The 27,251-nt window shown below is 51.6% G+C and overlaps 6 protein-coding genes across 12 annotated transcripts in view; 4 read left to right on the forward strand and 2 right to left on the reverse strand.

Annotated features, from left to right (window-relative positions):
- Qrich1 (glutamine rich 1) overlaps window positions 1-8,423 on the forward strand; it is a 40,065-nt gene extending 31,642 nt beyond the window's left edge. For all 4 annotated transcript variants that reach the window (XM_036193133.1, XM_036193134.1, XM_036193132.1 and 1 more), the window contains 4 exons: window positions 4,613-4,721; window positions 5,071-5,222; window positions 5,682-5,772; window positions 7,457-8,423. In XM_036193133.1, coding sequence (XP_036049026.1) covers window positions 4,613-4,721; window positions 5,071-5,222; window positions 5,682-5,772; window positions 7,457-7,649 — 545 coding nt within the window. In that variant the 3' untranslated portion in view covers window positions 7,650-8,423. The remainder of the gene's footprint in view (window positions 1-4,612; window positions 4,722-5,070; window positions 5,223-5,681; window positions 5,773-7,456) is intronic.
- Window positions 8,424-8,688: 265 nt separating this feature from the next.
- Impdh2 (inosine monophosphate dehydrogenase 2) lies at window positions 8,689-13,679 on the forward strand. Of its 2 annotated transcripts, XM_036194165.1 has the most exons (15): window positions 8,689-8,880; window positions 9,293-9,341; window positions 9,885-9,986; window positions 10,084-10,158; window positions 10,475-10,681; window positions 11,106-11,193; window positions 11,264-11,463; window positions 11,540-11,630; window positions 11,713-11,808; window positions 12,026-12,097; window positions 12,749-12,892; window positions 12,975-13,119; window positions 13,210-13,353; window positions 13,431-13,514; window positions 13,604-13,679. In XM_036194165.1, exons 1-15 carry the CDS (start codon window positions 8,783-8,785, stop codon window positions 13,623-13,625), a joined length of 1,617 nt encoding a protein of 538 aa, XP_036050058.1. In that variant the 5' UTR covers window positions 8,689-8,782; the 3' UTR covers window positions 13,626-13,679. The 2 variants fall into 2 exon arrangements, with proteins under 2 accessions (XP_036050058.1, XP_036050060.1); XM_036194167.1 differs by lacking the exon at window positions 12,026-12,097 and having other exon boundaries at window positions 8,690-8,880.
- A 475-nt stretch (window positions 13,680-14,154) lies between these two features.
- Window positions 14,155-15,709, reverse strand: Ndufaf3 (NADH:ubiquinone oxidoreductase complex assembly factor 3). Its single transcript, XM_036192955.1, has 5 exons — window positions 15,116-15,709; window positions 14,853-15,048; window positions 14,660-14,726; window positions 14,487-14,587; window positions 14,155-14,407 (listed from the first exon to the last, which is right to left on the reverse strand). Exons 1-5 carry the CDS (start codon window positions 15,190-15,192, stop codon window positions 14,291-14,293), a joined length of 558 nt encoding a protein of 185 aa, XP_036048848.1. The 5' UTR covers window positions 15,193-15,709; the 3' UTR covers window positions 14,155-14,290.
- Window positions 15,710-15,752: 43 nt separating this feature from the next.
- LOC118587195 lies at window positions 15,753-17,682 on the forward strand. Its single transcript, XM_036192954.1, has 2 exons — window positions 15,753-16,460; window positions 16,750-17,682. Exon 1 carries the CDS (start codon window positions 15,788-15,790, stop codon window positions 16,397-16,399), a length of 612 nt encoding a protein of 203 aa, XP_036048847.1. The 5' UTR covers window positions 15,753-15,787; the 3' UTR covers window positions 16,400-16,460; window positions 16,750-17,682.
- A 463-nt stretch (window positions 17,683-18,145) lies between these two features.
- Window positions 18,146-21,116, forward strand: Dalrd3 (DALR anticodon binding domain containing 3). 3 transcript variants are annotated; one of them, XM_036192573.1, is made up of 12 exons: window positions 18,146-18,322; window positions 18,400-18,695; window positions 18,795-19,048; window positions 19,121-19,200; window positions 19,277-19,405; window positions 19,770-19,843; window positions 19,937-19,998; window positions 20,109-20,191; window positions 20,276-20,452; window positions 20,528-20,638; window positions 20,729-20,797; window positions 20,893-21,116. In XM_036192573.1, the coding sequence occupies exons 1-12, from the start codon at window positions 18,158-18,160 to the stop codon at window positions 21,010-21,012; spliced, it is 1,620 nt and encodes a 539-aa protein (XP_036048466.1). In that variant the 5' UTR covers window positions 18,146-18,157; the 3' UTR covers window positions 21,013-21,116. The 3 variants fall into 3 exon arrangements, with proteins under 3 accessions (XP_036048466.1, XP_036048465.1, XP_036048468.1); XM_036192572.1 differs by having other exon boundaries at window positions 20,729-21,013; XM_036192575.1 differs by having other exon boundaries at window positions 18,505-18,695; window positions 20,729-21,013.
- Wdr6 (WD repeat domain 6) lies at window positions 20,649-27,239 on the reverse strand. Its single transcript, XM_036192571.1, has 6 exons — window positions 26,970-27,239; window positions 22,442-24,923; window positions 22,245-22,334; window positions 22,038-22,154; window positions 21,831-21,949; window positions 20,649-21,755 (listed from the first exon to the last, which is right to left on the reverse strand). The coding sequence occupies exons 1-6, from the start codon at window positions 27,067-27,069 to the stop codon at window positions 21,292-21,294; spliced, it is 3,372 nt and encodes a 1,123-aa protein (XP_036048464.1). The 5' UTR covers window positions 27,070-27,239; the 3' UTR covers window positions 20,649-21,291.
- Between the last annotated feature and the right edge of the window lie 12 nt (window positions 27,240-27,251).

Here is a 27,251-nt window from a genome sequence, read left to right on the forward strand (position 1 = left end):
TCTCTGTGTAGCTTTGTACCTTTTCCTGGAACTCACTTGGTAGCCCGGGCTGGCCTCGAACTCACAGAGATCCGCCTGACTCTGCCTCCCAAGTACTGGGATTACATACAGTTGTGTGCTACCACTGCCCGGCAAGATGTATCTCTTGAGTTCAAGGCCAGCCTGGTCTACAGTGTGAGTTCCAGGACAGCCAGGACTGTTTCCTGTTTCATAGAGAAACCCTGTCTTGAAATGAACAAACAAACAAATAAATGATAATACAAGTTTTCAATAGAATATCTTAGTTAATTTTTGTTTTACGTATATTTTTTCCCTGGGTAGTTTTAGAGGTCCAGCAAAACTGAGGGGGATTACAGACAATTCCTGTATAAAGCTGGGTGTGCTGGTCCATGCCTGTAATCTCAGCACTTGGGAGGTGGAGTCAAAGATGATCTGGAGTTTTAAGTTTTGTTTGCAGTATATGTTTGAAACTCTGTGTCCAAAATAGAAGTTCCCATTGTCTAGCGGTCAAAGTTTTACAGTAGGAGGGCTCATTCCTAGACCTTCAATGGGTTTTGGTAAAGGTATGGATACATGCATCCTTCATTGTGGTATCAGTACAGAATGTTCATGTGTATATAGCACGTGTGCAGGTTTCTGCAGAGACCCGAAGAGGGCGTCAGTTTTCCCTGGAGCTGGCTTGGTACGGTGTTGGTTGCTAGGAAACAAACTTAAGTCTTGTAAAAGCACAGATTGCACTCTGACGAGTGTGCTCTCCCCATCACTACAAAGTATTTACTCTAGAAATTTGCTTCTCATTAATTTATCACTTTTCCCAAAGCTTTTGGCAACCATTGATAGTTTTCTAACATCTCCATAATTTTGCCTTTCCTAGATTGTCGTAGCTGCTTCCACTGCTGCTACTGATGCTTTGATTGACTGATAGATTGCTTGGCAGTGTCTCACTGTGTAGTGAGTCCTGGCTAGCTTGGAACTTGAGAGATTTACCCACCTTTGCCTTCACAGTGCTTGGATTAAGGACATACATTGCCACGGAACACACATATCTGCCTATTTTTTGCCTCTAAAATATGTCGTCATGGCCCAATTGGGATGACTTATTTATCCTTGTGATTCATTTTCTTTTTGGTTTTTCAAGACAGGGTTTCTCTGTGTAACTTTTCGCCTTTCCTGAACTCACAGAGATCCGCCTGGCTCTGCCTCCTAAGTGCTGGGATTAAAGGCCTGCGCCACTACCGTCCGCGTCCGTCCCCCTTTTTTTTTTTTGGTTGTGATTCATTTTCAATTAGCAATGTGCATTTAAAGCTCCGGTGTGTCTTTAGTTGTGTTGTTTGTTTGTTTGAGGCAGAGTCTTAACAAATCCCAGACTGGCCTCAAACTATACAGTGCAGGGTTTCTGATCTTCCTGCCTCCATCACCCAAGCTCTGGGGTTACAGGTTTGTGTTACCATCCCTAGTGTAGATGGTGCTGGCAATTGTATATACCCTTTGTGAAAACTAGACAATCATTCGACCAACTATAGCCACCACCTTGTTTGACTTTTTAAATTAAATTATTAAATTATTAATTATTTAAATTATTTTTGTATTACGTCTTATGTACTGTGTGTATGTGTAGTGATCACAGAGGCAAGAAGAACTGGAGTTATAGCTGGTTGTGTGAGCCACTAGGTTACTTCTGGAAATAGAACACGGGGCCTCTGGAAAAGCAGCCAGTTCTCTTAACTGCTGGACCATCTTTACTGTCTCTTTTAAGACAAGGTCTTATGGGGCTGGAGAGATGGCTCAGCACTTAAGATCTTCTTCCAGAGGATGTTCTTCCAGAGGACCTGGGTCCAATTCCCAGCACCCACATGGCAACTTACTATTGTCAAATTCCAGGGGATCTGACATCCTTAATACAGTTGTCATACATGCAGGCAGAACATCAATGCACATAAAATAAAAATAAATAAAAAAAAAAGACAAGGTCTTATGTAGCTCATGCTGGTCTCATTTATTCTTCAGCATTCAACTGTTTCTTGTTTATGACTTTGGGTTTTTGTTGTTGTTGTTCTTTGTTTTGAGATAGAGTCTTTCCATGTATCCCTGTATTCCCTGGAGCACACTCTGTAGACCAGGCTGTCCTGGAACTCAAACGCTAAGGAGTCCTGATTCTTAGGCATTAAAGTCCTCTTTTGGTTTCCAGCACAAGGCTTTTCTGTGCAGCCCTGACTGTCCTGGAACTCACTCTGTAGACCAGGCTGTCGTGTATCTCACAGAGATCCTCCTGCCTCTGCCTTTTGAGTGCTTCTGGGATTGAAGGGATGCACCACCACCACCCAGCCTATTAAAGTCCCTTTTAATTGCATAGATGAGAATAAAGTTAGGAAAGAAAAAACAAACAAACAAAAAACCAAAAACCTAAACTGTTGAGACAGGTGGCAAAGTAATCCACAAAGAACAGAATATGCCATAGTGTACTTGAGGAGAGGGCTCTGCTGTGCTGTTCATCCTATATTGTAGGGGCTGCATACATGGAAAGAGGAAAGCACTTGGCGTTGCTCCTTTGCTGTAATGTATATAGTAAATAGACTAGAGTGAAGCCAGAGGCAGACATAGTTGAACACTGCAATTCCTGCACTCCTGAGTCAGAGAGATGGTAAGGTGGTAAGTTCCAGGCCTGCCTGGGGTACATACTGACTTGCAGGGTAGCAATTAGGGAAAGACTTGATCAATGAATCAAAGAAACAAGAAAAGAGCCAGAAATGCCTTCAAGAAATGGAAGTGCTTTAAGTAATAATAGAAATGAGGACTGTTGAGGCAGGTAGATCTCAGGGAGTTCAAGGCCAGCATGCTTTATAAAGTGAGTGTAGGGATGGAGAGGTGGCTCAGAGGTTAAGAGCACTGACTGCTCTTCCAGAGGTCCTGAGTTCAATTCCCAGCACCCACATGGTGGCTCACAACCATCTATAATGAGATCTGGCGCCGTCTTCTGTGTACATAATAAATAAATAAAATCTTTTTTAAAAAAAAAAATACTATCCTTCAAAAAATAAAGTGAATTTCAGGACAGCTAGAGTTATTAAACAGAGAAACCTTGTTGTTGTTGGTTTTTTTGGGTTTTTTGAGGGTTGGGGGAGAAAAAGAAAAGAGGACTGTATCAAGCAGAATGTTTTTTTCTTCCTCTTAGGAATTGCCACCTTCATTTTCTGACTATGGCATCTTAAAGGTCTTGGAGAAGTAGGCTATGTCAGCTCATCTACTAGGCATGTCCCCAGTACACAAATACTTGCACATCTTTAAAGGACTTGAACACACGAAGATGCCATAGTGATCAAATCAAATGGCGTGTTACTGTTTATCCAGGTTCAAACTGTTGGCCTTTTGAACCCTGTAGCTATATGTTTATTTGGGTATGAGAGTAGTACCTGGTATTTTGGAGGAAACGTAAAGCCTTCCCTTTTGTTCATGAAATTGCCTTGCTTTCCAGAATTGGTGGATATATATTTTCCAAGTCTCTATGCCTTAACACCCTGAATTATGATCTAAGTGCTAGAGAGGTGATTCAGGGCTCTTGCAGAGAACTGGGGTTCAGTTCCCACATAGTGCTTCCAAACCAACTGTAACTCCATATTGGGGATCAAATACCTTCTTCTGATCTTCACAGGCACCAGGCATTTCACACAATGCACTTACACACGTACAAGCAAAACACTCATATACATGAAATAAACCTAAAGAAAAGAAAATATGACCTAAGCTTTCTTTTTTCTTTCTTTCTTTTTTTTTTTTTTTTTTTATGAGCAAGAGAAGTTTATTGAAGGGTATTAAAGGGAAGGAGTGAAGATAGCAGTCTTGAGAACAAAACGGGCCATGCTTTGGATCAGCAATCACCAGAGCTGTCCAAAAGGAGGGAACTTGTAGTAGGAATCTTAACAGGTCTTATTAATAAAATCAAACCTGAAGCCAGGTACTGGGGTTAACACTGGAAGATCAGAGAAGCAGAACAAGCCATAGCCACCTCACCTCACCACTTCCTCAGCTGGTCTTGTTTCCTCAGATTGGATGCCTCTGAGTCGACCTAAGCTTTTTTAAAGTATATAAGCAGAGTTTGGGTCATAGCTTTATATAGTTTACTTTCCTTAAGCACATTCCTTTTGCCCTAATAATCTTTGATGGGTGTAGAGGGATTAAGTATCAACAGTCATAGAAACCTGTTTTTCTCCACAGAAGTCTGGTTCTTCAGAGCAGGCATCAGTGGTACCACCTTGAAACTTAATGAAAAACAAGTAGTCATTATCAGTTCCTACCCGCAAATTTGATTGTGACCCAAGGGTCTTTGCTTTAACTAGCTCTGGATTATTTAACCACATCCTAGGGATATTTCCCGTTAAGACTGTTCCTTTCTGGGCGGTGGTGGCGCTCACTTTTAATCCCAGCACAGAAGCTGAGTTCAAGGCCACCCTGGTCTACAAAGTGAGTTCCAGGACAGGCTCTGGAAGCTACCCAAAGCAACCCTGTCTGGGGAAATAAGACTGTGTTTCTGTGTAGTCCTTGTCACTTCTGGTCCTAGTGTTGGTGGACGGACCTCTGTCATCCAGTTGTTGCAGTGGTGCTCTGTTCTACCTAGGCTATGTTCTGCCCAGCCACGTGACCGAAGAGATGCTGTGGGAATGCAAGCAGCTTGGGGCACATTCCCCTTCCACACTGCTGACCACCCTCATGTTCTTTAACACCAAGTAAGTGTTCTGGAAGCTACATGCTTAGATCCTACTGTTATCTAACCAGTGCAGAGAGTTGAAACACCAGGAGGAAGTTCTGTATTCCTCTGGTACATTTCAGAAATTGTGAGCTAATTGGGTTCCATTTGGTTTCTTTTTTGTATAGTGAATGGTAAGGTGCAAAAACCTTGCCAGACCCTTTGAATCCATTTTAACATTGCTCTTTCTCTGGACAATGTGTTTAGACATGGCCCTGCCCAGATCCTGGGAGTGGGGAATGGTTTATCTGAGTCAGCGATGGGCTAAAGGTAAGTTATTGTATCCTCCTGGAATCCCTCTTTTTGCCTTGTTTGCGCTTGTGGTCCAGGTACTTCCTGTTGAAGACAGTAGATCAGCACATGAAGCTGGCTTTCTCCAAGGTCCTTCGACAGACAAAGAAGAACCCCTCGAATCCTAAGGATAAAAGCACGAGTATCCGTTATCTGAAGGCCCTTGGGATCCACCAGACTGGCCAGAAAGGTAGTGAAAGGAAACAGGAACGATAGCAACCAGTGCTGCTTCTCTTGCCTGCCTTTGTCTTTCTGGGGGTGTATCTAAAGTTGAAGTCTGGATAGAATTGTCTGCCTCCTTCTCCTTGACCAGGAACTCCAAACATTTCTCATAGAGTCAGGGATGCCCTAGAGAACAAAGCTTGTTTCCTCCTGGTCAGTCCCATGCCTCCTCCCTTTCCTTTTTACCCAGTTTTTCCTTGTTGGGGTGGTTGAATGCTTAAAGCTACTAATCTAGGCTTACACACACTAGTGCCAGGTCTGTCCTGTATGCGATTGTTTTTAGTTATGTGTGTGTGTTTACACCCACACACATGCATGTCTTTGCACACGTGCCACCTTCCAAGTGGTCAAAGCACAACTTGGAAGGAATCGGTTTTCTCTTCCTTCCTGTTGAGTCCTGGGTATTAAACTCGTGTTTATTTAATAGTTACAGATGACATGTATGCAGAACAGACAGAGAATCCAGAGAATCCATTGAGGTGTCCCATCAAGCTATACGATTTCTACCTCTTCAAATGGTGAGGAGGCCTTCTATACTTAACCATACAAGTGAATGTGTGTGTTTGTGTGTTGGTGATAGGATGGGCTTGAATTCCGAATTCACTCACCTACCTTCCAAGCACTGGAATTACAGGTGTACACCACTAAATCTGACTTTATATTTGGCTTTTGGAAATGATTTGCTCTCAGATCGAAACTGCAAAGTGCCTCCCTATGACAAGATGCACATACAAAATAAGCATGCACACAGATACTGAAAGGAAAGTGGGACTCGGGTTGCCCAGGGTTAGAGTGCTTGTCCATTGTGCCCTGAATTGAACCCCAGTACTACTAAAGAAATAACTTTTTGTTTGGATTTTTTTTTTTTTTTTTTTTTTTTTTTAAACAGGGTCTCTTTGTAAACCAGGCTGTCCTGGAACTCACTTAGACTAGATAGGCCTTAAACTTGACCTCAATAGAATCTACCTGCCTTGGCCTCTTGAGTGCTGGGAGTAATGGTGTGTGCCACCATACCCGGCCAAAGAAATAACTTTTGTTTGCTCTGACAAAATGTGTGATATACACAATACTGAACTCTTGACAGCTACCCTTTTGGAGACAGGGTCCCTCTATGTAGCCTGGAATTCAGTCAGCCAGTCTGGTCTACCACTTACAAGAGATCTGTTTGCCTTTGACCTAAGATTGCTGGGATTAGATGTGTGTACCACCAGGACAGGCTCTATGAACATTGACTGGTCATAGAGGAGGTATAAAAGTTCAAAGCCTATTTTTTTAATCATATAATGAACATGGTCCTGTACCATTCTGCCTGAGACTTGTTACTGCCATCACAGTTTGGTATATCCTTCATATTAATGTCAAAGAGCCTTTGTGGTTAATGGTCTTTCTATTAGATTAAACCCTCACTTGTTTTTCATTATTCTACAAATCACCCTTATTTGAAGATCAAATCTCTAGTGCACCCTCATTGCTTGTTCATGCCTGCTGCTTCTGGCCCATAACCATTCTGTGCATCTAAGGGCATTAAGCTTTCCCTTCTCCACTGGACACAGCTCCTCCAAGGAATCGTTTCCAGATCGCCTGTCTTTGCCTCGACTAGTTCCTCTGTAGCATTCAACTGCTACCAGTTCTTGCATATTTGTGCATCTTTATTAGGAACTATCTACTAATTGCTTACTTCTTTACGTCTGTACCTAATATAGACCGGGCACACATAGCCCTTCATTGCACTTGGGATGACTGGATGAGTGCTTGTGAAGTGGAGTGTGCAAAGTGCTGAAGAGGCGCAGCACTATAGAGACTACAGAGGAAGGGGGCCAGTGTACACTTACTGGTGGAGCAGAGAACAGTGTGATTAGACAGCTGGAGCTAGATCTTGTAGGTGGTGAGGTCTGCTGCAGTTGTTACGTAGATTAAATGTTAGTATCTTGTGGGGCACATTCTGAGGGACACTAGGCAAGGACAATGATTGATCACAGCATGTTTATAATAGCGGCCAAGAGAGAGGCAGCTGTCACTGGCATCTCCAGTGGCTCCAGTTGAGTTGCTGGCATGGTGTCTAGAGTCCGTGGAACTCTGTAGCTGTGTTACACCTTCAGATCCGCTGCCTCAAGAGCTTTTCATATAATGCATACTTTGGAGGATCAAGCTGGAAGTGTTAAAATTATGCTATTATCCATCTTTTACTGGAATATTCTTCAGCCCCCAGAGTGTGAAAGGCCGAAATGACACCTTTTACCTGACACCTGAGCCAGTGGTGGCTCCCAACAGCCCAATTTGGTACTCAGTCCAGCCTATCAGCAGAGAACAGATGGGACAGATGCTGACCCGTATCCTGGTTATACGAGAAATTCAAGAAGCCATTGCTGTGGCCAGCGCAACCACCATGCACTGAGGTGCCTCAGCCACAGTAGGAAAAAAAAAATTCCAGGAAAAACCAGACAAAGACTTTTACACTAAAGAAGAGGCCTCCATTTTTTCTTTTTTCTTCCTTTTTCTTTTCTTTTCTTTTCTTTTTTTTTTAATGTAGTTACAATTCTTTTCAGGCTACTTCTGTTAAAAATGTAAAAGACAGCATTGCCCCTTTTCATCTTCATGGGCCTGGGCAGACCCCTTGGTTCATGGGGCTTTTCTGAGAGCCAGATGTCCTAGGAAGTGGCTGGCTTTTTCTTTCTCTTTCTCTTGTCTGGGGTATGGGGAAGGGGGCTTGGACTGTTACGGGACAAATATGGGCCCTTCCCTTCCTCAATGAAGATGGAGCTGCTGATGGATCAACCCTCCTGGGAATCTCCACCACATGACCTTCGCTTCGGCCTGCCAGGCTTGACTGACTACATGGAGCTACAATTTTTTCTTCGTGCTCAGACATAAACTTAGCATCTTAATGAAAGAAAAATGAGGGGAACTTCAATTATGATTTTATTAAAGACAATTTCTATTACACCCTCCTTTATGACAAGTGACATAGATGTTAAAAACTTTACCATGCCTTTTGTTTTTTTGATTTTTTTTTTTTTTTGGCCTAACGTTGAGGCCTTAAAACTGAGGCTCCTGTGCCTGATGGAATTCTTGTAACATACACTTGTGTATCATATAAAGATACCACTCTTTCTCTTATGTATTCTTATTCTAGTTGTTTATTAAGAATGACAAGCACGTCTTTTCAACACTGCAGTGGACAATGTGTCTTTATTTGGGGGAGGAGATTTTCGCGAAAGTGGAAACAAAACTTAATGGGCCAAGAGCCTGAGGGGGCGGGGCGTTGCGAGGGGCGGGACGCTGGTAGGGATGGGACAGGAAACAGCCCTGCGGCAGGCGGGCCTATGACTGCAATGAGCATGCGTTCATCCCTCCCAGCTAACTACGCCTCCTTATGGGGCGTTGCACAAATACCCACCCCCGTACGCTCTGACGTCAGCGACGCACGCGGCGTAGTGACGAAATCGCCTGGTTTATATTGGCGCGGTCCGGACGGCAGAGGCCTCTGCGGCGCGGTCCTCGGAGGCGCGTCCGTGCTCCTCGTTGGTCATGGCGGACTACCTGATTAGCGGAGGCACGTCTTACGTGCCAGACGACGGACTCACCGCACAGCAGCTCTTCAACTGCGGGGATGGCCTCACCTACAAGTGCGGGCGGGTCTAGGGCAACCACCTGGGGGAGGCGAGGGGGCCGGATGAGGGCTTCATGGAAGCTCTCCTGGGAGCGGCCATGGGGAACAGGTTCCGGGAATTACTTATCTCCGCAGAGTAACTTGGGCAGATGTGGAGACAGGGCTGGGGTGGAAAGGGTCGTTTCAACAATACGTAGTACTTGAATCTCGAGACTGTTCTCTGGACGCATGGAATTGTCAGTGTGCAGGAGCACTAATGACAGCTAGTTCGGTGGCAGACGACTCCCCTGTCTCTAATCCACCCAATGCCATCTTGCCTGTGGCACACGGGCTCGGTACAGCTCCCTGCTCAGAGCTTTATGGGATGATATATGGAGTCGGGGTCTCCTTTTATAAGCCTGAGAGTCCTGCCTAATTCCCTCCTACAGCGATTTTCTCATTCTTCCTGGGTATATCGACTTCACTGCGGACCAAGTGGTGAGTATAAGGGACTAGGTTTTTCTATTTTGTCTTTGAGATTGTGTCCCTGTATAACTTTGTAGCTGATCTGGAACTAGTTGTTGACCAGGCTGACCCCAAACTAGTATCAGCCCTCTTGCTTCTGGCTTCTGAGTGAGTGCTAAGATTACAGTAGGCACGTGCCACTATGCCCATTCTAGGAATTGGGTTGTGAACGTCTAGGAAGGAGGAAGGGGCGGTTGGTTGGTTGGTTTTGGTTTTGGTTTTTTGAAACAGGGTTTCTCTGTGTAGCCTGACTGTCCTAGAACTCTCTTTGTAGATCAGGTTAGCCTCAAACTCAGAGATCTATCTACCTCTGCCTCCTGAGTGCTGGGATTAAAGGTGTGCATTATTACACCCAGCTGGTGCTACTATTTGTTAATGTGAGCTACACCAGAATGGGGTTTAGGGAGTTGGGTGGAGTCTGGAATGGTCTTTCTGGTGAGCATGCAGGTCACCCAGGGCCATTTTATGGACCTTGAGGAATAAGCTGTGTTTTCCTTTAGTACTTTATCTCCTCAGGATTTGACCTCCGCTCTAACTAAGAAGATAACACTGAAGACCCCATTGGTTTCATCACCTATGGACACTGTCACAGAGGCTGGAATGGCCATTGCAATGGCGGTGAGCCTAGAGGGTTATGGGAGGACAAGGCAGGGTGCCATCTCCGCCAAATATTGTGCTCTAACTCATCACTTACTGACGTGTGTTCATCTTGTAGCTTACAGGAGGTATTGGTTTCATCCACCACAACTGTACACCTGAATTCCAGGCCAATGAAGTTCGGAAAGTGAAGGTCAGAAGGGCAAGGATCGTGGCCAGGATCTCCTGGGAATTACAGAGGTGGAGTGGGGTGGGAGTGGAGGGTTTGTTCTACTACGGGTCCTTTCTTCCCACTGTGGGGTTGAGTTACTGAGGAGAAAGACCCAAGACCCCATTTCATAGGATAGTGCACAGTGTTTCCATCCTACCCATGTCCTTATTAGAGGGGTTGATTTGGTTCTGTGGCACTGCCGTACAGGACAGTTAGGCATGGACCTTATGCTTTAGACCAGGAAGCTGATGAAAGTGACTGCAAAGCTGCAATGATCTTCTCACCATAACTCTTCCAGAAATACGAACAGGGATTCATCACTGATCCTGTGGTACTTAGCCCCAAGGATCGTGTGCGGGATGTTTTTGAGGCCAAAGCCAGGCATGGCTTCTGTGGTATCCCCATCACAGATACAGGCCGGATGGGGAGTCGATTGGTGGGCATCATCTCCTCAAGGGACATTGATTTTCTCAAGGAGGAAGAGCATGACCGTTTCTTGGAAGAGGTAGGTCCCTATAGCAGGGAACAACCAAGGTGTAACAACCCAGGCTGAAGAAAGGCTGTTTTCTTTTACCTGTGTGAATTACTGGCCACAAAAACGCCCAGCCATGTTTCTTACTTCCTGGGGTTGGTTTCTGCATCCCTTCTCCCTGCAGGACTCTGGTGATAGAGTGTCTGCGAGCATTCACGCTTCATTTTTTCCATGCTTAAGGTGGGGGCAGTTCTTAAGGGCCTTTCTGGTTCTCTTTGCTCCTGTGTGGATTTTCCTTCTCTATGAGAGGCTGCTCCCTGTACTGCGTTCTTACTCAAGTATCACTCATTTCAGTGGTATAGCGACTACTGAGGACCTTTCAGGAGGGACAGTTGGGGGCCTGGATGTGATGAGGGAGGGTCCTTGTCTGACTTGTCTGTCCTCATGATTCGTCTAGATCATGACAAAGAGGGAAGATTTGGTGGTGGCCCCTGCAGGTGTCACTCTAAAGGAGGCAAATGAAATTCTGCAGCGCAGTAAAAAGGGTGAGTCCTGAAGGTGGGAAGGGGCACAGAAATACTCAGGGTCATCATTCATGTCCTGTCTTGTGTTCAGGAAAGTTGCCCATTGTGAATGAAGATGATGAGCTAGTCGCCATCATTGCCAGGACAGACCTGAAGAAAAATCGTGATTACCCACTGGCTTCCAAAGATGCTAAAAAGCAGCTGCTATGTGGGGCGGCCATTGGCACTCATGAGGATGACAAGTATAGGCTGGATTTACTGGCCCTTGCTGGTGTGGATGTAGTGGTTTTGGTAAGCCACAACATAAGTTGGGTGGATCTGAAGGGGTGATTGCCATATCATACTATAGAACGTCTTCCTGTCCTAGGATTCTTCCCAGGGAAACTCCATTTTCCAAATCAATATGATCAAATACATCAAAGAGAAATACCCCAATCTTCAAGTCATTGGAGGCAATGGTAAGAGGAGCCGCACTGGTGGGTGAGGACTTCTGACCCTTCTCAGCACCTGGACCCTCACTACCCTTCTCTGTCACTGCAGTAGTCACTGCTGCTCAAGCCAAGAACCTCATAGATGCAGGTGTGGACGCTCTGCGGGTCGGCATGGGATGTGGTTCCATCTGCATTACCCAGGAAGGTAAAGATAGGCTTTGGTTGGGGCCAGTAGCTCTTAGGGGAACTACACTTGAGTCCTCCAACATGGGCAACTATAGGGCCAAACAGGCCTCTTGGATGGGCGACATGGCTGGAAGCAAGACAAGTTCTTGTCACCCCTCACCTGCCACTCCTTGCCTCGCCTGCCTCCTTGCACCTGCTGTGCCCTGTCTAAACTCTGGTCTGTTTGTTTTATTTAGCGGCTCCCAAGATCCCACCAGACATAAAGTCCCACAGCCCCAAATGCCCCTCTACTGTCACGGGCTGCTATAGTAAGTCTGGCCCGGCTCACTGGCCCGGCCCAGCTGCCCACTGCCCGGCTGCTTGGTTGACTGTAGCTGTAGCTCCCAGGGTTTGTGGTGCTGTTGGGTGGGCAGGGCAGACAGATGTACAGACCATGGTTTGGGGGCTGCTTGAGATTATAGCTCCTTTCTAGGGTGCTCATAGAACAGGACCTCCTTCCTGAGGCAGGCCCTGCTCTGCCCTCATTCTTTGCAGTTGGCATAGCTCAGTAACCAGTTCTTGAGCCTGCTCTGTCTTCTAGATTACCATTGCCCTGATCTTGCCTGAACTGCCCACAATGCAGGAAGGGCTAGGCCTGACTTGGTTCATCTGGATACTAACTGCACGATCATTCTTTCCCTGTCTGAAACCAGCTGGGCGGGGCTTCCCGGCTGCTATAAACTGCATGTGCCTGAGGCTGCATTGGGCCCTGAGCCCTGCACACCTGCACGTGCACACACAGGTGCAGCCAGCACAGCTGTTTGTATTATTCAAGGCAGATGAACAGCAGCCATACCAGACACATCTCTTCATCAGCTATTGACTTGGTATAGGTCTTTCAGAGCTCCTGGGTCCTGTGAATGGCCCCTTGTATCCCATCCCAATATCACACAACCATCTGTTCCTCCATCTCTCAACAGTGTTGGCCTGTGGGCGGCCCCAAGCAACAGCTGTGTACAAGGTTTCTGAGTATGCTCGGCGCTTTGGTGTTCCTGTTATTGCTGATGGAGGAATCCAAAATGTGGGTCATATTGCCAAAGCTTTGGCTCTTGGGGCTTCTACAGGTAAGGCCTAGTCACCAGGCCAGGTGGAATCCCCTTTTCCGTACTGCTCAGATTCTGCCTTAGTTTACTTATCTGTCTGCAGTCATGATGGGCTCCCTCTTGGCTGCCACTACCGAGGCCCCTGGGGAGTACTTTTTCTCAGATGGGATCCGGCTAAAGAAGTACCGTGGTATGGGTTCTCTTGATGCCATGGACAAGCATCTCAGCAGCCAGAACCGATATTTCAGGTAGGACAGGCAAACAAGTCACTCTGCCAAACCCTGCATTTAGTCCCATCCCTGTGGCAACTTTGCCTATTTCTTTGCCTGTTCCAACAGTGAAGCTGACAAAATCAAGGTGGCCCAGGGAGTCTCCGGGGCTGTGCAGGACAAAGGGTCCATCCACAAGTTCGTCCCTTACTTGATTGCTGGCATCCAGCACTCCTGTCAGGACATTGGTGCCAAGAGTTTAACCCAAGTCCGGTGAGCTAGGGGAGTGGTACAAAGGCCAGCTACTAATCTACTAAGGTCTGCATCTAATACCTGCCTTTCTACAACAGAGCCATGATGTACTCTGGAGAACTCAAATTTGAGAAGAGAACATCCTCAGCTCAGGTGGAAGGTGGTGTCCACAGCCTTCATTCGTAAGTAGCCCTATGCCTGAGTGGTAGCTTCTGCCAGCCTCAGGCCTCCTCCTTCCTGCCCTGAACTCACAGATGGTCTCTGTCTGCAGGTATGAAAAGCGGCTTTTCTGAAGAGATCCAGTATATGCCTTGAATTTTTCAATAAAAAGTTTTGGAAAAAAGTGACAACTGGTCTTTAGTTCAGTAAGCACATGGGACTCTGCACCCACCGTCACAGGTGTTAAAAGTACAGCCCTTTCCTTTCTGGCAGAGCACTGGGCCATGAAATAAACATACTGTGTGAACCCGGAAGTTAGTTTTTGCTCTAAAGAAGTCAGGAAAGGGGGGCTGGAGAGATGGCTCAGGGGTTAAGAGCATTGGCTGCTCTTCCAGAGGTCCTGAGTTCAGTTCCCAGCACCCACATGGTGGCTCACAACCATCTGTAATGAGATCTGGTGTGCGGGCTACATGCAGGCAGAACACTGTGTACATAATAAATCTTTTTAAAAAGTCTGTTGGGTCCCTTGAATCTGCATATGAGCAAGTGTTGAACACTGCCTCCCAACCTCTCAGGGGCCAGAGGATCCTACATTGTCTGAAGACGATTAACCCTTAAGTTTCCAAACCCCCAGTCAGCAACAACACCCAATAACACAACTGATACTTGCACATAGAAGTCTAAGTTATTATCCTGAGTAAGCACGGCAAGGGTTGACAGTGCCAAGAGGGATGGGAAGACAATGGCAGTCCCTGCATTCGGCAAGGTGCCAGTGCCCTCCTTGACTGTTCCTGGTGTTTCATTCTGCAGCATGACCCAGAGAAGTGAGTATAGTCTCTCCAGGAGGGGGAATGAGGGCGGCTCCTGTCACTCGACCTTCGTGACACAGGAAGTTGAAAGTGGCACAGGCATTGGGCTGCAATGAAAACATCGGAATTAGCATGCCTGGGCTAAGTAGGCCTGAACTAGTCAGGTTTCCACGTCTGAAGACCTACCGTGTCCTGCACCTCCACAGCGATGCCCCGTTTCCTCAGGGACTGTAGCACTTCCGAGTGCAGCCGCTCAGTCTTGTTTCCAGTGCCCACCACAACGATCTCTAAGGGAGAGGGGGCCAAGTGTTGAGGGGCTGAGATAGCCTTAGGACCCAAATCTACCCACGCCCCCATACCTATCCTGGGCTCCAGCATCCAGAAAAGGGAGAAGCTCTCTTCAGTGATGTCCTGATGGGAACCCACCTGTGCGGGGGCAGAGGCCATTCAACACGTCAAATCTACAGTCTTTACCCACAGCGGTACCAGAGACAACAAAATGAAGCTAAATCTGCCGGGAGGGAATGGATTCCACTCCAGGGCAGGGCTTACATTCCACTGGACCACCGTCTGTGGGAGCAGCGCGCACGGGCCAAACACGCGGTTTCCGCTCACGGTGAAGCCTCTGCTGCTGTAGCTGTCAATGTACACGGCCTGAGGGAGCTCGTTCTGCAGCACCGAGACGCGGGTCCGCTGGTACAGCTCGTCGTCCGCGGGAGACAGCCGGTGGCCCCGTCGCGGGCTCCTCCTGCGGACAGCCACAGTCAGGGGCGAGGTCTGGGGCCAGGTGGGCAGGGACGGGGCGGGGGGCTCACCACAGCGGATCCGCGCGCCCAAGGAGCCGCGCAGGCTGCGCCCGCCACAGGCAGCGGAAGCCAAGAGCGGTGGCCATGGCTGCACGGCGCCGCGGACAGGGTCCAGGGGGCGACGGGATCGCAAGGACGTCCGGCTCAGCGCGGCCACAGCGCCCCCTGCGTCCCGGAGGGCTCCGCGCAACTGGCCGGGCGCAGTGGGCGCCGACATCTGTCTGGGGAGACGCCGGCCGCAGCGGCTTAGTGTCAGCACCTGTTGCCCAGCCCGCCCCAGGCAGGCCTCCGCCGCCGGTCCCTGCGGAGGGGCGCCTGCTAGCACGGGCGCCCGCGGGGCATTGTGTTCGGCCCCAGCTGGGGCCTGTTCCCCGGCTTCTCAGCCATTATTCCGGGCTCCCGGGGACCGGGGCGGGGCAGCTGCGCACCTGGCCCTGTTAGGAACACCTGGCCAAGGTGTGGCGCCGCCGCCAGGCCCCTAATCCCGGGCTTTGGAGAGCCGGGCCCCGTGGGCGGGGCGGGCGGCTAAGGTTTCCTTAGCTAGTCTCGAAACCGCTGCCCTCTCCAACCGTCACCCGTGCGACCGTTGGCGGCGGCGCGGCGCTCCGGGAGAGGCGTGGCCGGGCGTGGATTGGCTTCCCGGGAGCGCGAGGGGGTGTGGCCAGATGGTTTCTCCTTAAAATGGCTCCAAGTCTCCGGACAGCTCGAGCCAGCGGAAGGGCACGCCGGAGCCGTGCTGGAGGAGCTGTCCGGGTGGGACTGACCGGGCCGAGCCGGAGCGGACGCGAAGGGGCCAGCGCCTGCAGCATCGCTCCGTCCTCCTGGCGCGCTCTGCGTGCGCGCACCGAGTCTCCCTCCCCGTCTCCAGGGCCTTGTGGCACGAGAGTCGCTGGCAGCGCGCGGCTTGGGCATCTCTGCGCACCGGTTCTGTCCTGGTCTCAGGGGAACTTTGTCGCGTTTTCCATCCGCCGGACTGGACGGGTGGGATGCTCGACACCGTCGGGGCTTGGCTGTGGGGTTCTTGCAGGGCCGGTTGCAAAGCGTTCTGGCTGCGGGAGGCTGTCCTGCCGCTGCTGTGTGGGCCGGTTTGGCCCCTGGCTCTTGGTGAGCTGGCAGCGTCACCGGACAAAGAGCCCCGAGCCTTGGGGTGTCCCAGAAGTCGACGCGTGGGTTTACTTCCCCTCGGGTCCCACGGGATCGCTTCCCTCCCGGCGGATTCCGAAGCCCGCCCAGTCGCCGTACCAGTGGCTCCTGCTGCTTGGACGCAGGGCTAATCCTGCCCTTCTGATCTAATCCGGATCGGGACCTGGGCCCGGGGGAGGCCCCCACCTTCTCCTATTGTTCTGGGGCCCAGGTGAGCGCCTCATTCTCACTGGACTGGATTCCACCACCTGCCTGTCTGCCCACTGGGAAGGGATGGGCGGGTTCCGGTTTGGCCCCAGGGCGAGTGACCTGGGGCAGGAGCCCTCCTCCAACGGCTGGACAGCGGGCAACGGAATCCCAAAAGCAGCTGTTGTCTCCAGAGCATTCCAGCTGCGCTTGGATTTCGTTCCCTGCTCTCCTGCCTGAGCAGCGCCCTGGCCCAGATGAGGTGGTCTCTCCCCTTAGAGACACTCTGGGCCATTCTGATCTCCATCTCTCAGGTGACCCTCGGGCTGATGGTGGCAGGCAGAGACGACGGAAAGAGCTCAGGCTGGCGGCCCTCTCTGGAATCCCCGGAGGACACTGATGAGGGAGGTCCTGGGTCCTCTCTGTAGGGCCGCAATGGCGGTGAGTCCCACAGGGCCGCCCAGCCCGCAGCTCGCTAAAGATAGCTCTTCACTTCCTGGGGAAAAACCACCCCAACCGTCTTCACCGAGGGAGAGAAGTAGCTGAAATCACCAACTTGCCGGTGGGTCTCAGCCCGGCAGCAGCTTACCTACAGCATGGAAAGTGCTTTGGAATGACACGATCACTCCCGTTGAGTGGGCACCCAAGAAGCCATCGGGAATGTCGTGTCCGCCCAGTGCGCTTTCGGCACCCCCCAAGCAGGGCCTCAGAGCCCTGACCCAGAGAGGAACCTTACCAAACTTTGCTTATCCCTAGGGCTCACTCTTGCGGAGCACAGTTCACTAGTTCGATTCATTCATAACTAGGGGAAGCGGAGGAGATTTAAGTTACATTGAAATGAAAGCGTTTGGACAGAAGAAAGCTTTCCCGCAGTGTGCTCCACCTGAGGTCTCTGATGAGTTGGGTCTTCCCATGATCACATTTAATTGTCGCAAACAGGCCAGTTATTTAAAGAAAGATCAAAGGTGCCGGTAACACCTGGTCAAAGGAAAAACATTAAAGGTTGGTAATTCTGGAAATTATGATAATTCCTCAGGTATCAAGAGGTGCAATTTTATCAGATTGGACTTTTATTGGGAATAAAGACGTCCCGTGCCACAAACGAGGGAAGTCATGCAAATGATCAGAAAGAACTCGTTTGTTTTCTTGCTTGTTTGTTTGCTTGCTTTTAAAGTAGGTAGTAAAGTGTCTTTAATGAAAGGTGGGCAGCACTTGGGAGGCAGAAGCAGACAGATCTCTGAGTTCCAGTCCAGCCTGGACTACAAAGTTAGTTCCGGGACAGCCAAGCCCTGTCTCAAAAAACCAAATAAATAAAGCGTCTTTAACGATACAGCCTTATTCCATTAACAATTTGTCTGACATTTTAATCTTGTTTGAATGGGGCAAAAAAATGAAACATCACATAAGCACAAAGATGTGAAACTTTGGTGACAAAAGTGTCTCGCCTGATGACAAAGACCCACTACCAAAAATAAGGGAGGATGAAAAAAACCTAGGCGCAAAAATGACCCCGAGATTTTGGGTCTAGGGCTCACAAATGCAGGAAAGGCGGTCGAGAGGGAACACTGGAAGCGGTGGGCCGAAAGTAAGCTCCCTCGGGCACGCTCCAGTGCTCTGGTCCACTCAGGAGGGTCCTCCGCCGGATCCCCGCCCTAGCCAGACGGACCTCCCGGAAGCTCTACAGATAATTTGCTTCCTGTTCCGCTCACTCTTCCGGTCGCCATGGCGACAGGGCGCCTTGGGGTGGGGGAGACGCTGGAGGCCCTCAACGCAGCTGTGGGGCCGGGTACCGCGGTGTGGTTCAAGGAGACGCACGCCCGGCACCTGCGTGTCCGGGACTTCTTGGCGCCGCGAAGCGCGCTACAGGCGCGCTTCAGGGACGGGCAGGTGGGTGCGAGCTGGACGGGGATCGCCAGCCCGGTTCAGGCCAACTACGGCCTACTTACACACCCGTGTGCCTGCAGGTGCCAGAGTGCGTGTTCCGTGCGGTCGCCTGCCTGCAGGGTCCGGGGGTGGCCCCTGTACTGCGCTGCGCGCCAACACCCGCGGGTTTATCGCTCCAACTACAGCGGCCCGTGGTCTTCGAGCGTGTACTCCGTGCCCCGACCTCCTATGCTATTCCCGCCAAGCCTGCGTCTCCAGGCCCGCAAATTGTTCTGCATTGCCCCGCACTGCGCTGCAACCCGGACACACTCCGCCTGAGCCAGCTGCGTGCTGTGCTCGTGGCGGATCACCTAGCGAGGACTCTATGTGCTCATGGGTAAGCGCCTGTTCCAGTCTGCAGGGACAAAGACTGAACTTTGGGGACAGGCCAGGGGGCCCAGGTTCGCAGGCTGAGACAACCACCCTTGCTTTGTAGAGTATGTGTGTGCCCGGTGCCCTCGGTGCGGGACCCGCACATGGCAACTTTCCTGCAGAAACTTCGGGTGGACTGGCCCGCTGCCTGGAAGAGCACTTCGACTGAAGCCCTGAGGACCTGTGTGCTTGCAGAACTTCATTCTGATTCTAAGGAGGAGACACCGCCACCTGGCGTCCTGGGCCGACTCTGTCTGAAGGAGCTCGTAGAACAGAAGCATGCAGCTGGCTATGACGCCAGCATAGACAACTGTTTGGGTAGGGCAGAGGCCAAAGCAGGGATGGGGGTCTCTGTGCTGCTGAACCCCTCATAAACTCCGTTTTCTGTAGTGACTGAGGACCTGCTCTCTGTGTTGTCTGAGCTGCAGGAGGCTGTGCGCCATCGGCCAGAGGACGGCTACCCAGGCCTGGTTAGTGGCTCCAGTCGTGACCTCTGCCCGAATTGGTTTTCTGCATCTTTGTATTAACTGTCCTATCTCTACTCAGGATGGGGATCCAGACTCTGGTGTCAATGGCTGCATCGTTGTGCACGTGGTAAGCTGTGAGGAAGCCTTCCAGCAACAAAAGTTGGATCTGCTTTGGCAAAAGTTGGATGACCAGGCTCCTGACAAGCAGGTTGGTCATCAAAGGTAAACCAGGTGCATCAGCAGGTGCAGAAGTCCTGTGATGAGGCCGGACAGAGGCAGCACACATCTTTAATCCCAGCACTCGGGAGGCAGAGCCAGGCAGATCTCTGTGAGTTCGAGGCCAGCCTGGTCTCCAAAGCGAGTTCCAGGAAAGGTGCAAAGCTACACAGAGAAACCCTGTCTCGGAAAAAAAAGAAGTCCTGTGATGGTGGATTGTCTTGAGGGCCTGGGCTTGAGGTATTAAGACCAGTGGTTACAGATTGGGAGAACCAAGATGGAGAAGTAGCAGATGGAGGTTCCTTGGAGGCTGGAGGGTGGTGGCAACTGGACTGAGACCTTGCTCTCTTTCACAGAAGCACCTGGTCTGTGGCCCAGTGAAAGTAGCTGGTGTATCTGGCACTCTGATGACTGCCCCTGAGTACTACAAGTGAGTTGGCAGGGACACCAGCCAAAGCTAGGGGCAGCTGAGATGTGGGCCAGAGCTTCCACTGGGACCTTGCTCACTGGCTTTCTTTTCTAGGCTCAGATATGCTCAGGTGTGTAAGGCCTCAGCACTGAAGCATGGTGGGGACCTGGCACAAGGTATACCTGGGAGAGACTGGTTGTGCCCTGGAGTACAATCAGGTCATCCACACCTCTACTTCCTGTTCCTTGTCTGCAGACACTGACCGATCTGTACCTCTCACCCCCAGATCCAGCCTGGACTGAGACCTTTGATGTCCTCTCTGTGGCCACCATCAAATTTGAGATGCTAAGCACAGCTCCACAGAACCAAGTAAGCCTGGATGCTTCACAGTACTAAGCCTGAGGAGGAAGGTATGGTGTCCATGCTCTCTACAGCTGTATTCCCATTCCCTAGCTCCTCCTGGCCGACAGCACCATCTCCACAAAGGGTACAAAAAGTGGCACTTTTGTCATGTACAACTGTGCCCGCCTTGCCACACTCTTCGAGGGTTACCAACATGGCATGGAACAAGGTCTGTATCCCACTTTCCCACCTGTGAGCAGTCTGGATTTCTCACAGCTCCATGATGAGGTGAGTGTTCCTCCTGAGAAATGGCTATAAGCAGAAGGCTTGGACTGGCCCTCCTAATACCCTTGTCTCCCACAGGGTGAGTGGCTGCTGCTTTTCAACAGTGTTCTTCCCTTCCTGGACCTGCTGAGCCAGACTGTGAGCCTGGCCAGCACCCCAGGGCTCCACACCCCTGTCCGTACAGAGATGGTGAGGCACAGACACTACACACTATTCTTTATTCTGGGTTGGCACAAAAGAACAAAGACAACAGCCCAGTGATTCAACCTCTGTCTCTAGGTGTGCAAGTTCCTAGTGCAGCTCAGCATGGATTTCAGCTCATACTATAACCGAGTACACATTCTAGGGGTAAGCGTACAGCAAAAGAGCATGTGTTGGGAATGTAGGGGGCACACGGTAAAGACAGGGAAACAAGAGGATGAGCCTGCTTCCTTTTCTTCCAGGAACCTCGGCCACACCTCTTCGGTCAGATGTTTGCCCGTCTACAGCTTCTGAGAGCAGTGCGTGAGGTCTTCCACACAGGCTTGGCTATGCTGGGCCTCCCTCCGCTAAGCCGCATCTAAGGCCCAATAGCTGGGAATGTTTACAAAAACATCAACTGGGAAAAAGACAAAACTTCACAGATGCTGGCCACTTAAAGCCAAAATAAATACAGTCCATCCCAATAGAGAGTGAGGCATATTCTTGGCCCACCTACGTGGCACCCTACTGGAGTACTCCAAGTTAAGAACCCATGGCAGTGCCTCACCTCAGAGCACACTGAGCATGAGCAGAGACAGCAGATCCCTGCTCCACTGTCTACAGGCAGGCCCCATGCTCAGTTCTCCAACAACAGAGAGAACTCAGTCATACCAGTTGTAAACCTCAAGTCCCTGACCCCCAAGAGCACAGCGATGGCCAAACTCGGGGCTCACAGGCCAGCAGTCCATGTCAGCCACATCTGGTACGTGGTACACTGTGCTGTTCATGAAGGTGGGCTCACCATGCCCCAGACGCCAGAAGGTCAGCCGTTGGTCTATGGAGGCTGAGACCATGAGGCTGGGACTTAGGATCTTGAGGCCTGTCACGTGGGCAGCGTGTGCAGAGGGGACAGAATATTCCTCTAGGGCACACAGCTGGGGCACCAGCTCAGCCTCCCCATCAGCCTCTTCCCGCTCTGGCATCTTCACAGCAAGGGTAAAGACATGGAGGGACCCATCCTCACTGCCACTGGCCACAAGATGGTGGCCCTCAGGGGTAGGCAGGGTGTGCAGGCTGTTGACACCGCAGCTGTGGGCCTGGACGGTCAAGCAGGGCGTGCCCAGCTCTGGAGGAAGAGAGTGGCTATTAGGGTCCCACTTTCAACTTGTGTGAGAAGCGGTAAGGAGGTCATGGTACTTACGGTAGGGAAGTCCAGGGTGTGCAGGGGACTCTAGGGTAGTGGAGCCACGGTCCATCGCGGTGGTAAGATCCCAGAAGGCCAGGCTGCCATCTGTAGCTGCACTGCACAGGATCAGCCTCCTGGAAGCAGGAGAAGGCATCCAAATCAGTGAAAGGGATGGAAGACAACAGAAGCCCTACCCAATCCACACAGGACTGCCTCTCTCACCGCCGCTGGTTAGGTGCCTCATGAGTGAAGGAATGGACTTTGAGAACACACCGCTTGTGGTGGAAAGTCTCAGCAAGGAGATGCAGAATTCGCCCAGAGTCCTGCAAGAGAAAGAGCCTGGGGGCGGGGAGGCATCTCAGAACCCATCTTGGAGAGAGAGCTCATACATACCCTTTGTCTCCTCATCCACTGGCCCCAAGCGCTCACCTTACTGCTCCGTCACTACAGGCTGCAGCCACAAGGGGGCCAAAGCCAGGCTTATCCGAGTCGAACTCACAAATAGCAAGAGACATGTACCTGCAGGGAAAACACAGCTGTCAGGTAGTCTGCAAGCCAGGAGACAGCTGCCTGTAGTTTCCTTACAATGAGGCCACTTCCCGTCCGTGACAGGGAGTGCACATTACCTGGTCTCAGGGTCCACCTTGACCATGCGGTGCCGGTTGCGATGCCGGTCCCAGTACTCATCAAGCCGGTGGGATGAAAGATGCATGACATGGCAGGCAAGGCGGCTTGCGGTGCTGGGGTCAGGAGTGACCATGATACTGAAGCAGTGCATCTCGGCTCGACCCCCTGCAGACACTACTTGAGCAGTGAGACCTGGCCGAGAGTCCTGTGGGCCACCTGGAGTGCCAATGCCCCACACTGCCAGAGCACGCACCGAAGAGATATGGTTACAAACAGCTGTGAGTGCATGGGCTGAGCCCGTGGTTGTGGGAAGCGCTAGGACACAGACAGTAGTGTCCTCGCTGCATGTGATCACGATGTCAATCAGACCAGGCCCCTCACTGCCAGGCTCCAGGTAGTCAGGATGCTCCAAGCTGGGTACCACAAATTCAGGGCCCAGGGTTACAGTGCCTACACGCCTTACACATGTGATTTCACGGCCATGCAGACCCTCTCGGAGAATCACATTTGGACGAATGCAGCCACCTAGAGCTCGATAAAGCATGACATCACCATCCTTAAGGTAGGCAAAGGCCATGGCTGCCTCAGTATCAGAAAAGGCCCAGGAGCGGTGCCCCCCACCGCAGTTGACGATATGCAGCTTCTCATGGGACCGGGGGCTCCACACTATAAATTCATTGGCATGGAAACCCAAGATGACCATGCTTCCATCAGGCACCATGCGAAGCCCAGCTATCCAGTTCATGCCACGACAGGACTTCTGCCTCAGGACCGGCTGGAGCTGGCCGCCATGTACGAAGAGCTGGTAGTAGGTGCCATCACGCCCTGTGCTGTATACATAGCCACCATGACAGGTAACTGAGGTCACACCCTGTTTCCCATGCAGAGAATGGAGGGAAGATACTGGGCGTAACCCTGTTGGAACATTCTCGGACCCACCACTGCTACCACCAGCCCTAGGGGCCTCAGCTTCAGTGATAGCCTTGCCTCCAACTCCAGGATTTTTGAATAGACTTGGTCTGGCAGGGAATAGCATCACAGAGCCACGGCGGTCCCCACAGACCAGGAAGTCACCTGGGGGCAGGAAGGCACTACATGTGTGCCATCGCTGCTTGCTTGGGGGAAGCAGGTACCGGCAACGTTCCTTGACAAAGATGGCCTTGCCAGTGGGTGCAGCTGCGATCTCCAAGCAAACTACTACCCCATCAGGGCCTGATGCCAGCAACAGAAGCTCCTCATAGCCACGGAGGGCCCAGCTCAGGCTGTGGACCTTCCCCTGGAACAGGGTCTGGTCCACAGCAGCAGTGGGAGTGTTGATAGGGACAACCTTGACAAGACCCTCCCCATTGGCCAAGGCACAGAGTCCAAAGCCCTCAGGCCCAGGAGCCGCTTCCAGCAGACAGTAAGACTGAAATCGATTGTCCTCCAGCAGCTGCTCCCAGCATTTGACCTCAAGGTCGTAGAGGTAGAGGGCCCCTGCATCAGTCACTGAGAGTACTCTCCAAGAACCAGCCAGAGTCACAGCCTTGAGGGCACCTGGCCGGCTAGGGGACTTGAAGCACAGAGCTGAGACGCCCAAGCCCGGGTACCCACGACCTACCAGATGCCAGAGCCGAATGCCTGAGTCATCACCCCCAGTGATCACCCAGGCTTGCCTCTCATGAGTAGCTATGGCACGGATCCCGCGGCCCTGGTGGCCCCGAAAGGCTTGAAGGATCTCACCTTCATGGCTCCAAACCAAGCAGACACAGTCCTCTCCTGCACTAATAAGATAATTCTCTAAGAGCTTCACCTGCCACACACGGGCACTATGTCCAAAGCAGTGACCAATATTCTGCACCCGCCCCCCAGGCACCCGGAGGTCGCCCACCTTCCAGATACGGACACTTCGATCTTCTGAAGCAGTTGCCAGCAGGCCCTTGCTTTCGAGGTATGACATGCTGAAGATGACACCCACGTGTCCACTAACCCGCCGGTCAGGTGCCACAGGTTTGTTGTCTGTTAAAGCAGTTGCTGGATACCAGACCAGGAGCTGGTTGGAAACCGCACCTGCCACTATGGTCAGTTCCTTCCAGGTGTCTCCAATCAGGCAGGCCGAGGAGAGGGTGCACCTGTCTGTGCAGGGTACATCCTGCAGCATGCACCCAATCACAGGGTCATACAGCACCACTGAGTTGTGGCCCAAGGCCAAGGCCACATTGCCCTCCAGCCAGCGAACATCCCAGATCCAGTCAGACATGTTCCATAGGCCAGAGCGCCAGAGCTCTCGAAGATGGCTCGGACCCCAGCTAATTTTCACAATTCTGAGGCCCTTACTCCCAAACACAGCTATCATGGCCTCAGAGTCAACGTCTCCTTTGGGCTCTGGTCGTACTCGGAACCCATGGATAAGATAGTGGCCAAGCAGGTTCTGTACACGCTTCAGCATCCGGAGATGCCCGCCAAAGTCCAAGTTGTACACCAGCAAATCAGGGCCCTCACCTAGACAGAGGTAAAGCGCCAATCAGAACCACTCACCCAACACCATGATGCAGAGCACTTCTTCGCATATCACTTAATACATCAGGACACAAAATCCCACTAACGCTCCAAGTCCTTTCCTCAGCTTCAACCAGACTGCTACTGCAAACATGTGTGCCTCAGTGGCTTATTTTCGTGGTGAGCTTCTCCCATACAGCCCCGGTTGGCTTTGAATTCAAAATTCTCAGCCTCTCAACTGCTGGGATTACAGCAGTGTGCCACTGTGCCTGGCTATTAATCACCCTTAGTGTATATTCACGAGGAATCCCCTCCCGGTGCCTATCATTCTTACACTTCAGATGGGAAGCCCTCCTCGGCTCTAGTCCCCAAATTCTCAGCTTCATCCGTCTCTACATACATGCTTCCTGATTCTCCCTCCCTCAGGGAAAAGGCTGTGTCAACCTTCCCACCCTTTAGGCCTGTAACCAGCACCTTCCCTTCTTAGTCTACAGCCCTGTGCATAGTCAGAGGCAATGGTGGGTGGGAGGTGGGGAGCAGAAGCAGCCCCTATTTTGCAGGCAGGGGACTAGGCTTAAGTTCTGGCCTCACCACTGGACAGCTGTGAACCCCTGCGTGAGACTGCGGCTTAAAAGGCCTAAACAGCCCAGAGAACAACAAAGAACCCCTGGAAGGTAGAGATATGAGCTAGATGGCTCAGCAGTTAGAGCACTGGCTGCTCTTCCAGAGGTTCCGGGTTCAAATCCCAGCAACCACATGGTGGCTCGCAAGTGTCTGCAACCCCATGACCTGACAGAGTTAAACCTAGACAGCATCTTCTGTGTTATCTGTGTCCCTAACTTATGCTCAGAGGCTTGTCCAGTGCCTCCCTCTGTGCAAACTCACACATTTCCTGGGCAATCTCCTACACCCCATACATGTGGGTAGAACCCTCAGACATTTCCAGAACTGGACTCTCCTTTCGTCATCCTGCTGTCCCCACTGTCTGATCCCTCCCCAGACCATTTCAATTCTTCATCCCAGTAAATACCCCAGCCACTGCCCATTCCCAACCCAGCCCACTCCTCTCTTAATGTTCCATATCTTCTCTTTCTTCAGACTCTAGAGTTCAGCCGGGCGGTGGTGGCGCACGCCTTTAATCCCAGCACTCGGGAGTTCGAGGCCAGCCTGGGCTACTAAGTGAGTTCCAGGAAAGGTGCAAAGCTACACAGAGAAACCCTGCCTCGAAAAACAAAAACACAAAACAAAACAAGCAGACTCCAGAGTTCACTGCCATGAGAGTTTGCTGGCCCCACCTCATGAGGTTAGCTCACTGGAGCAACCCAATATGTGCACGCCCCCACCTCGCCCCATCAACTCTAGATGATACCCTTGCCACATGGACATACACACAGCCCTGTAGGGGCTAATGATGGCTGAACCAAGGCCTAATAGTCAGTGCTAGGGACCCTACAAAGCCTCCCACCACCACCACCAGAGGTTAGGGGCTTCGTATTTGGCCTTTACACCAGACACTGGGGCGTGTGATTACTGACCCAGTTGGCCCTGAGCCCCAACCATCTCAGGAGGGCCCTCAGTCCCGGCCTCGCCCAATACCGCTCTCCTCAGATGTAATTTCTGGCGTTCGTGCGCTCTTCAGGCCCCTCACCTTTGGGGGCGGAGCCTCACCGCCCCGCCCGGAGCCACGCCCCCGGGGCTGTCCATTCTTTACCTCCCCACTGGTTTTGATCAGGAGTCCATGGAGGGGTGCACACGCCCTCCCCCAACATGGGGCGACTGCACCCCACACACACCTTGCCGCATCTCTGCCCACCCTTGCCACACCGGCTGCAAGGTATGAAGAGCTGCCGCGGCCAGGACAGACCTATCTCCCGGCCCGCCCTCCCCGGGCCGAGCCCGTGTTCCCGCCACCCCGGACCGGCCTTATCCCCCGGCCGGTCCCAGCCCACGGCCCGCCCTCCTCCCTGGGGCATCCCTTTGTCCCGAGGCGACCGCCCCCGGGGACCGGCTCGCTCTTCGCCCGCGGGACTAGAGCCGACCGAGCCTCACCCGCTAGCAGCCGGTCCCCAACGCACTCCAGACCCGTGACCGGGAGGAGTATGAGCTCCGAGGTCGCCCGCGGCCAGACGAAGTCCCCGAGAGCGTCCATGACGTTCCTCTCCAGCTGCCGCAGCTGCCACAGCCACGAAGAGAGCGGCGCTCTCGCGAGAACCAGCCGTCCGAAGAGCTGCGCTGCCGAGCTGCCGAGCCCCTAGCTACAGGTAGCCGAGCCCCGCGGCCGCAGACGTCCAATGACGAGCATCTGCCCACGCGAGCTCGCTTGCGATTGGC

This window comes from Onychomys torridus, chromosome 7 (assembly GCF_903995425.1).
Source record: "Onychomys torridus chromosome 7, mOncTor1.1, whole genome shotgun sequence".
Lineage (NCBI taxonomy): Eukaryota > Metazoa > Chordata > Mammalia > Rodentia > Cricetidae > Onychomys > Onychomys torridus.

What these genes read in the sequence shown, in the direction of transcription:
- Impdh2 (XM_036194165.1), top strand. Translation starts at nt 8,783, where the DNA reads ATGGCGGACTACCTGATTAGCGGAGGCACGTCTTACGTGCCAGACGAC. An exon ending in ATGAAGTTCGGAAAGTGAAG is followed by an intron (nt 10,159 to 10,474) that starts GTCAGAAGGGCA and finishes TAACTCTTCCAG; the next exon opens with AAATACGAACAGGGATTCAT. An exon ending in GTGTGGATGTAGTGGTTTTG is followed by an intron (nt 11,464 to 11,539) that starts GTAAGCCACAAC and finishes TTCCTGTCCTAG; the next exon opens with GATTCTTCCCAGGGAAACTC.
- Ndufaf3 (XM_036192955.1), bottom strand. Translation starts at nt 15,192, where the DNA reads ATGGCCACCGCTCTTGGCTTCCGCTGCCTGTGGCGGGCGCAGCCTGCG. An exon ending in AGACGGTGGTCCAGTGGAAT is followed by an intron (nt 14,727 to 14,852) that starts GTAAGCCCTGCC and finishes GCCCCCGCACAG; the next exon opens with GTGGGTTCCCATCAGGACAT. An exon ending in CTGTGGAGGTGCAGGACACG is followed by an intron (nt 14,408 to 14,486) that starts GTAGGTCTTCAG and finishes TTTTCATTGCAG; the next exon opens with CCCAATGCCTGTGCCACTTT.
- LOC118587195 (XM_036192954.1), top strand. Translation starts at nt 15,788, where the DNA reads ATGGCTCCAAGTCTCCGGACAGCTCGAGCCAGCGGAAGGGCACGCCGG.
- Dalrd3 (XM_036192572.1), top strand. Translation starts at nt 18,158, where the DNA reads ATGGCGACAGGGCGCCTTGGGGTGGGGGAGACGCTGGAGGCCCTCAAC. An exon ending in CGCGCTTCAGGGACGGGCAG is followed by an intron (nt 18,323 to 18,399) that starts GTGGGTGCGAGC and finishes GTGTGCCTGCAG; the next exon opens with GTGCCAGAGTGCGTGTTCCG. An exon ending in ACCAGGCTCCTGACAAGCAG is followed by an intron (nt 19,406 to 19,769) that starts GTTGGTCATCAA and finishes TCTCTTTCACAG; the next exon opens with AAGCACCTGGTCTGTGGCCC.
- Wdr6 (XM_036192571.1), bottom strand. Translation starts at nt 27,069, where the DNA reads ATGGACGCTCTCGGGGACTTCGTCTGGCCGCGGGCGACCTCGGAGCTC. An exon ending in AAGGTGGACCCTGAGACCAG is followed by an intron (nt 22,335 to 22,441) that starts GTAATGTGCACT and finishes TTTTCCCTGCAG; the next exon opens with GTACATGTCTCTTGCTATTT. An exon ending in TGTAGTGACGGAGCAGTAAG is followed by an intron (nt 22,155 to 22,244) that starts GTGAGCGCTTGG and finishes CCCCGCCCCCAG; the next exon opens with GCTCTTTCTCTTGCAGGACT.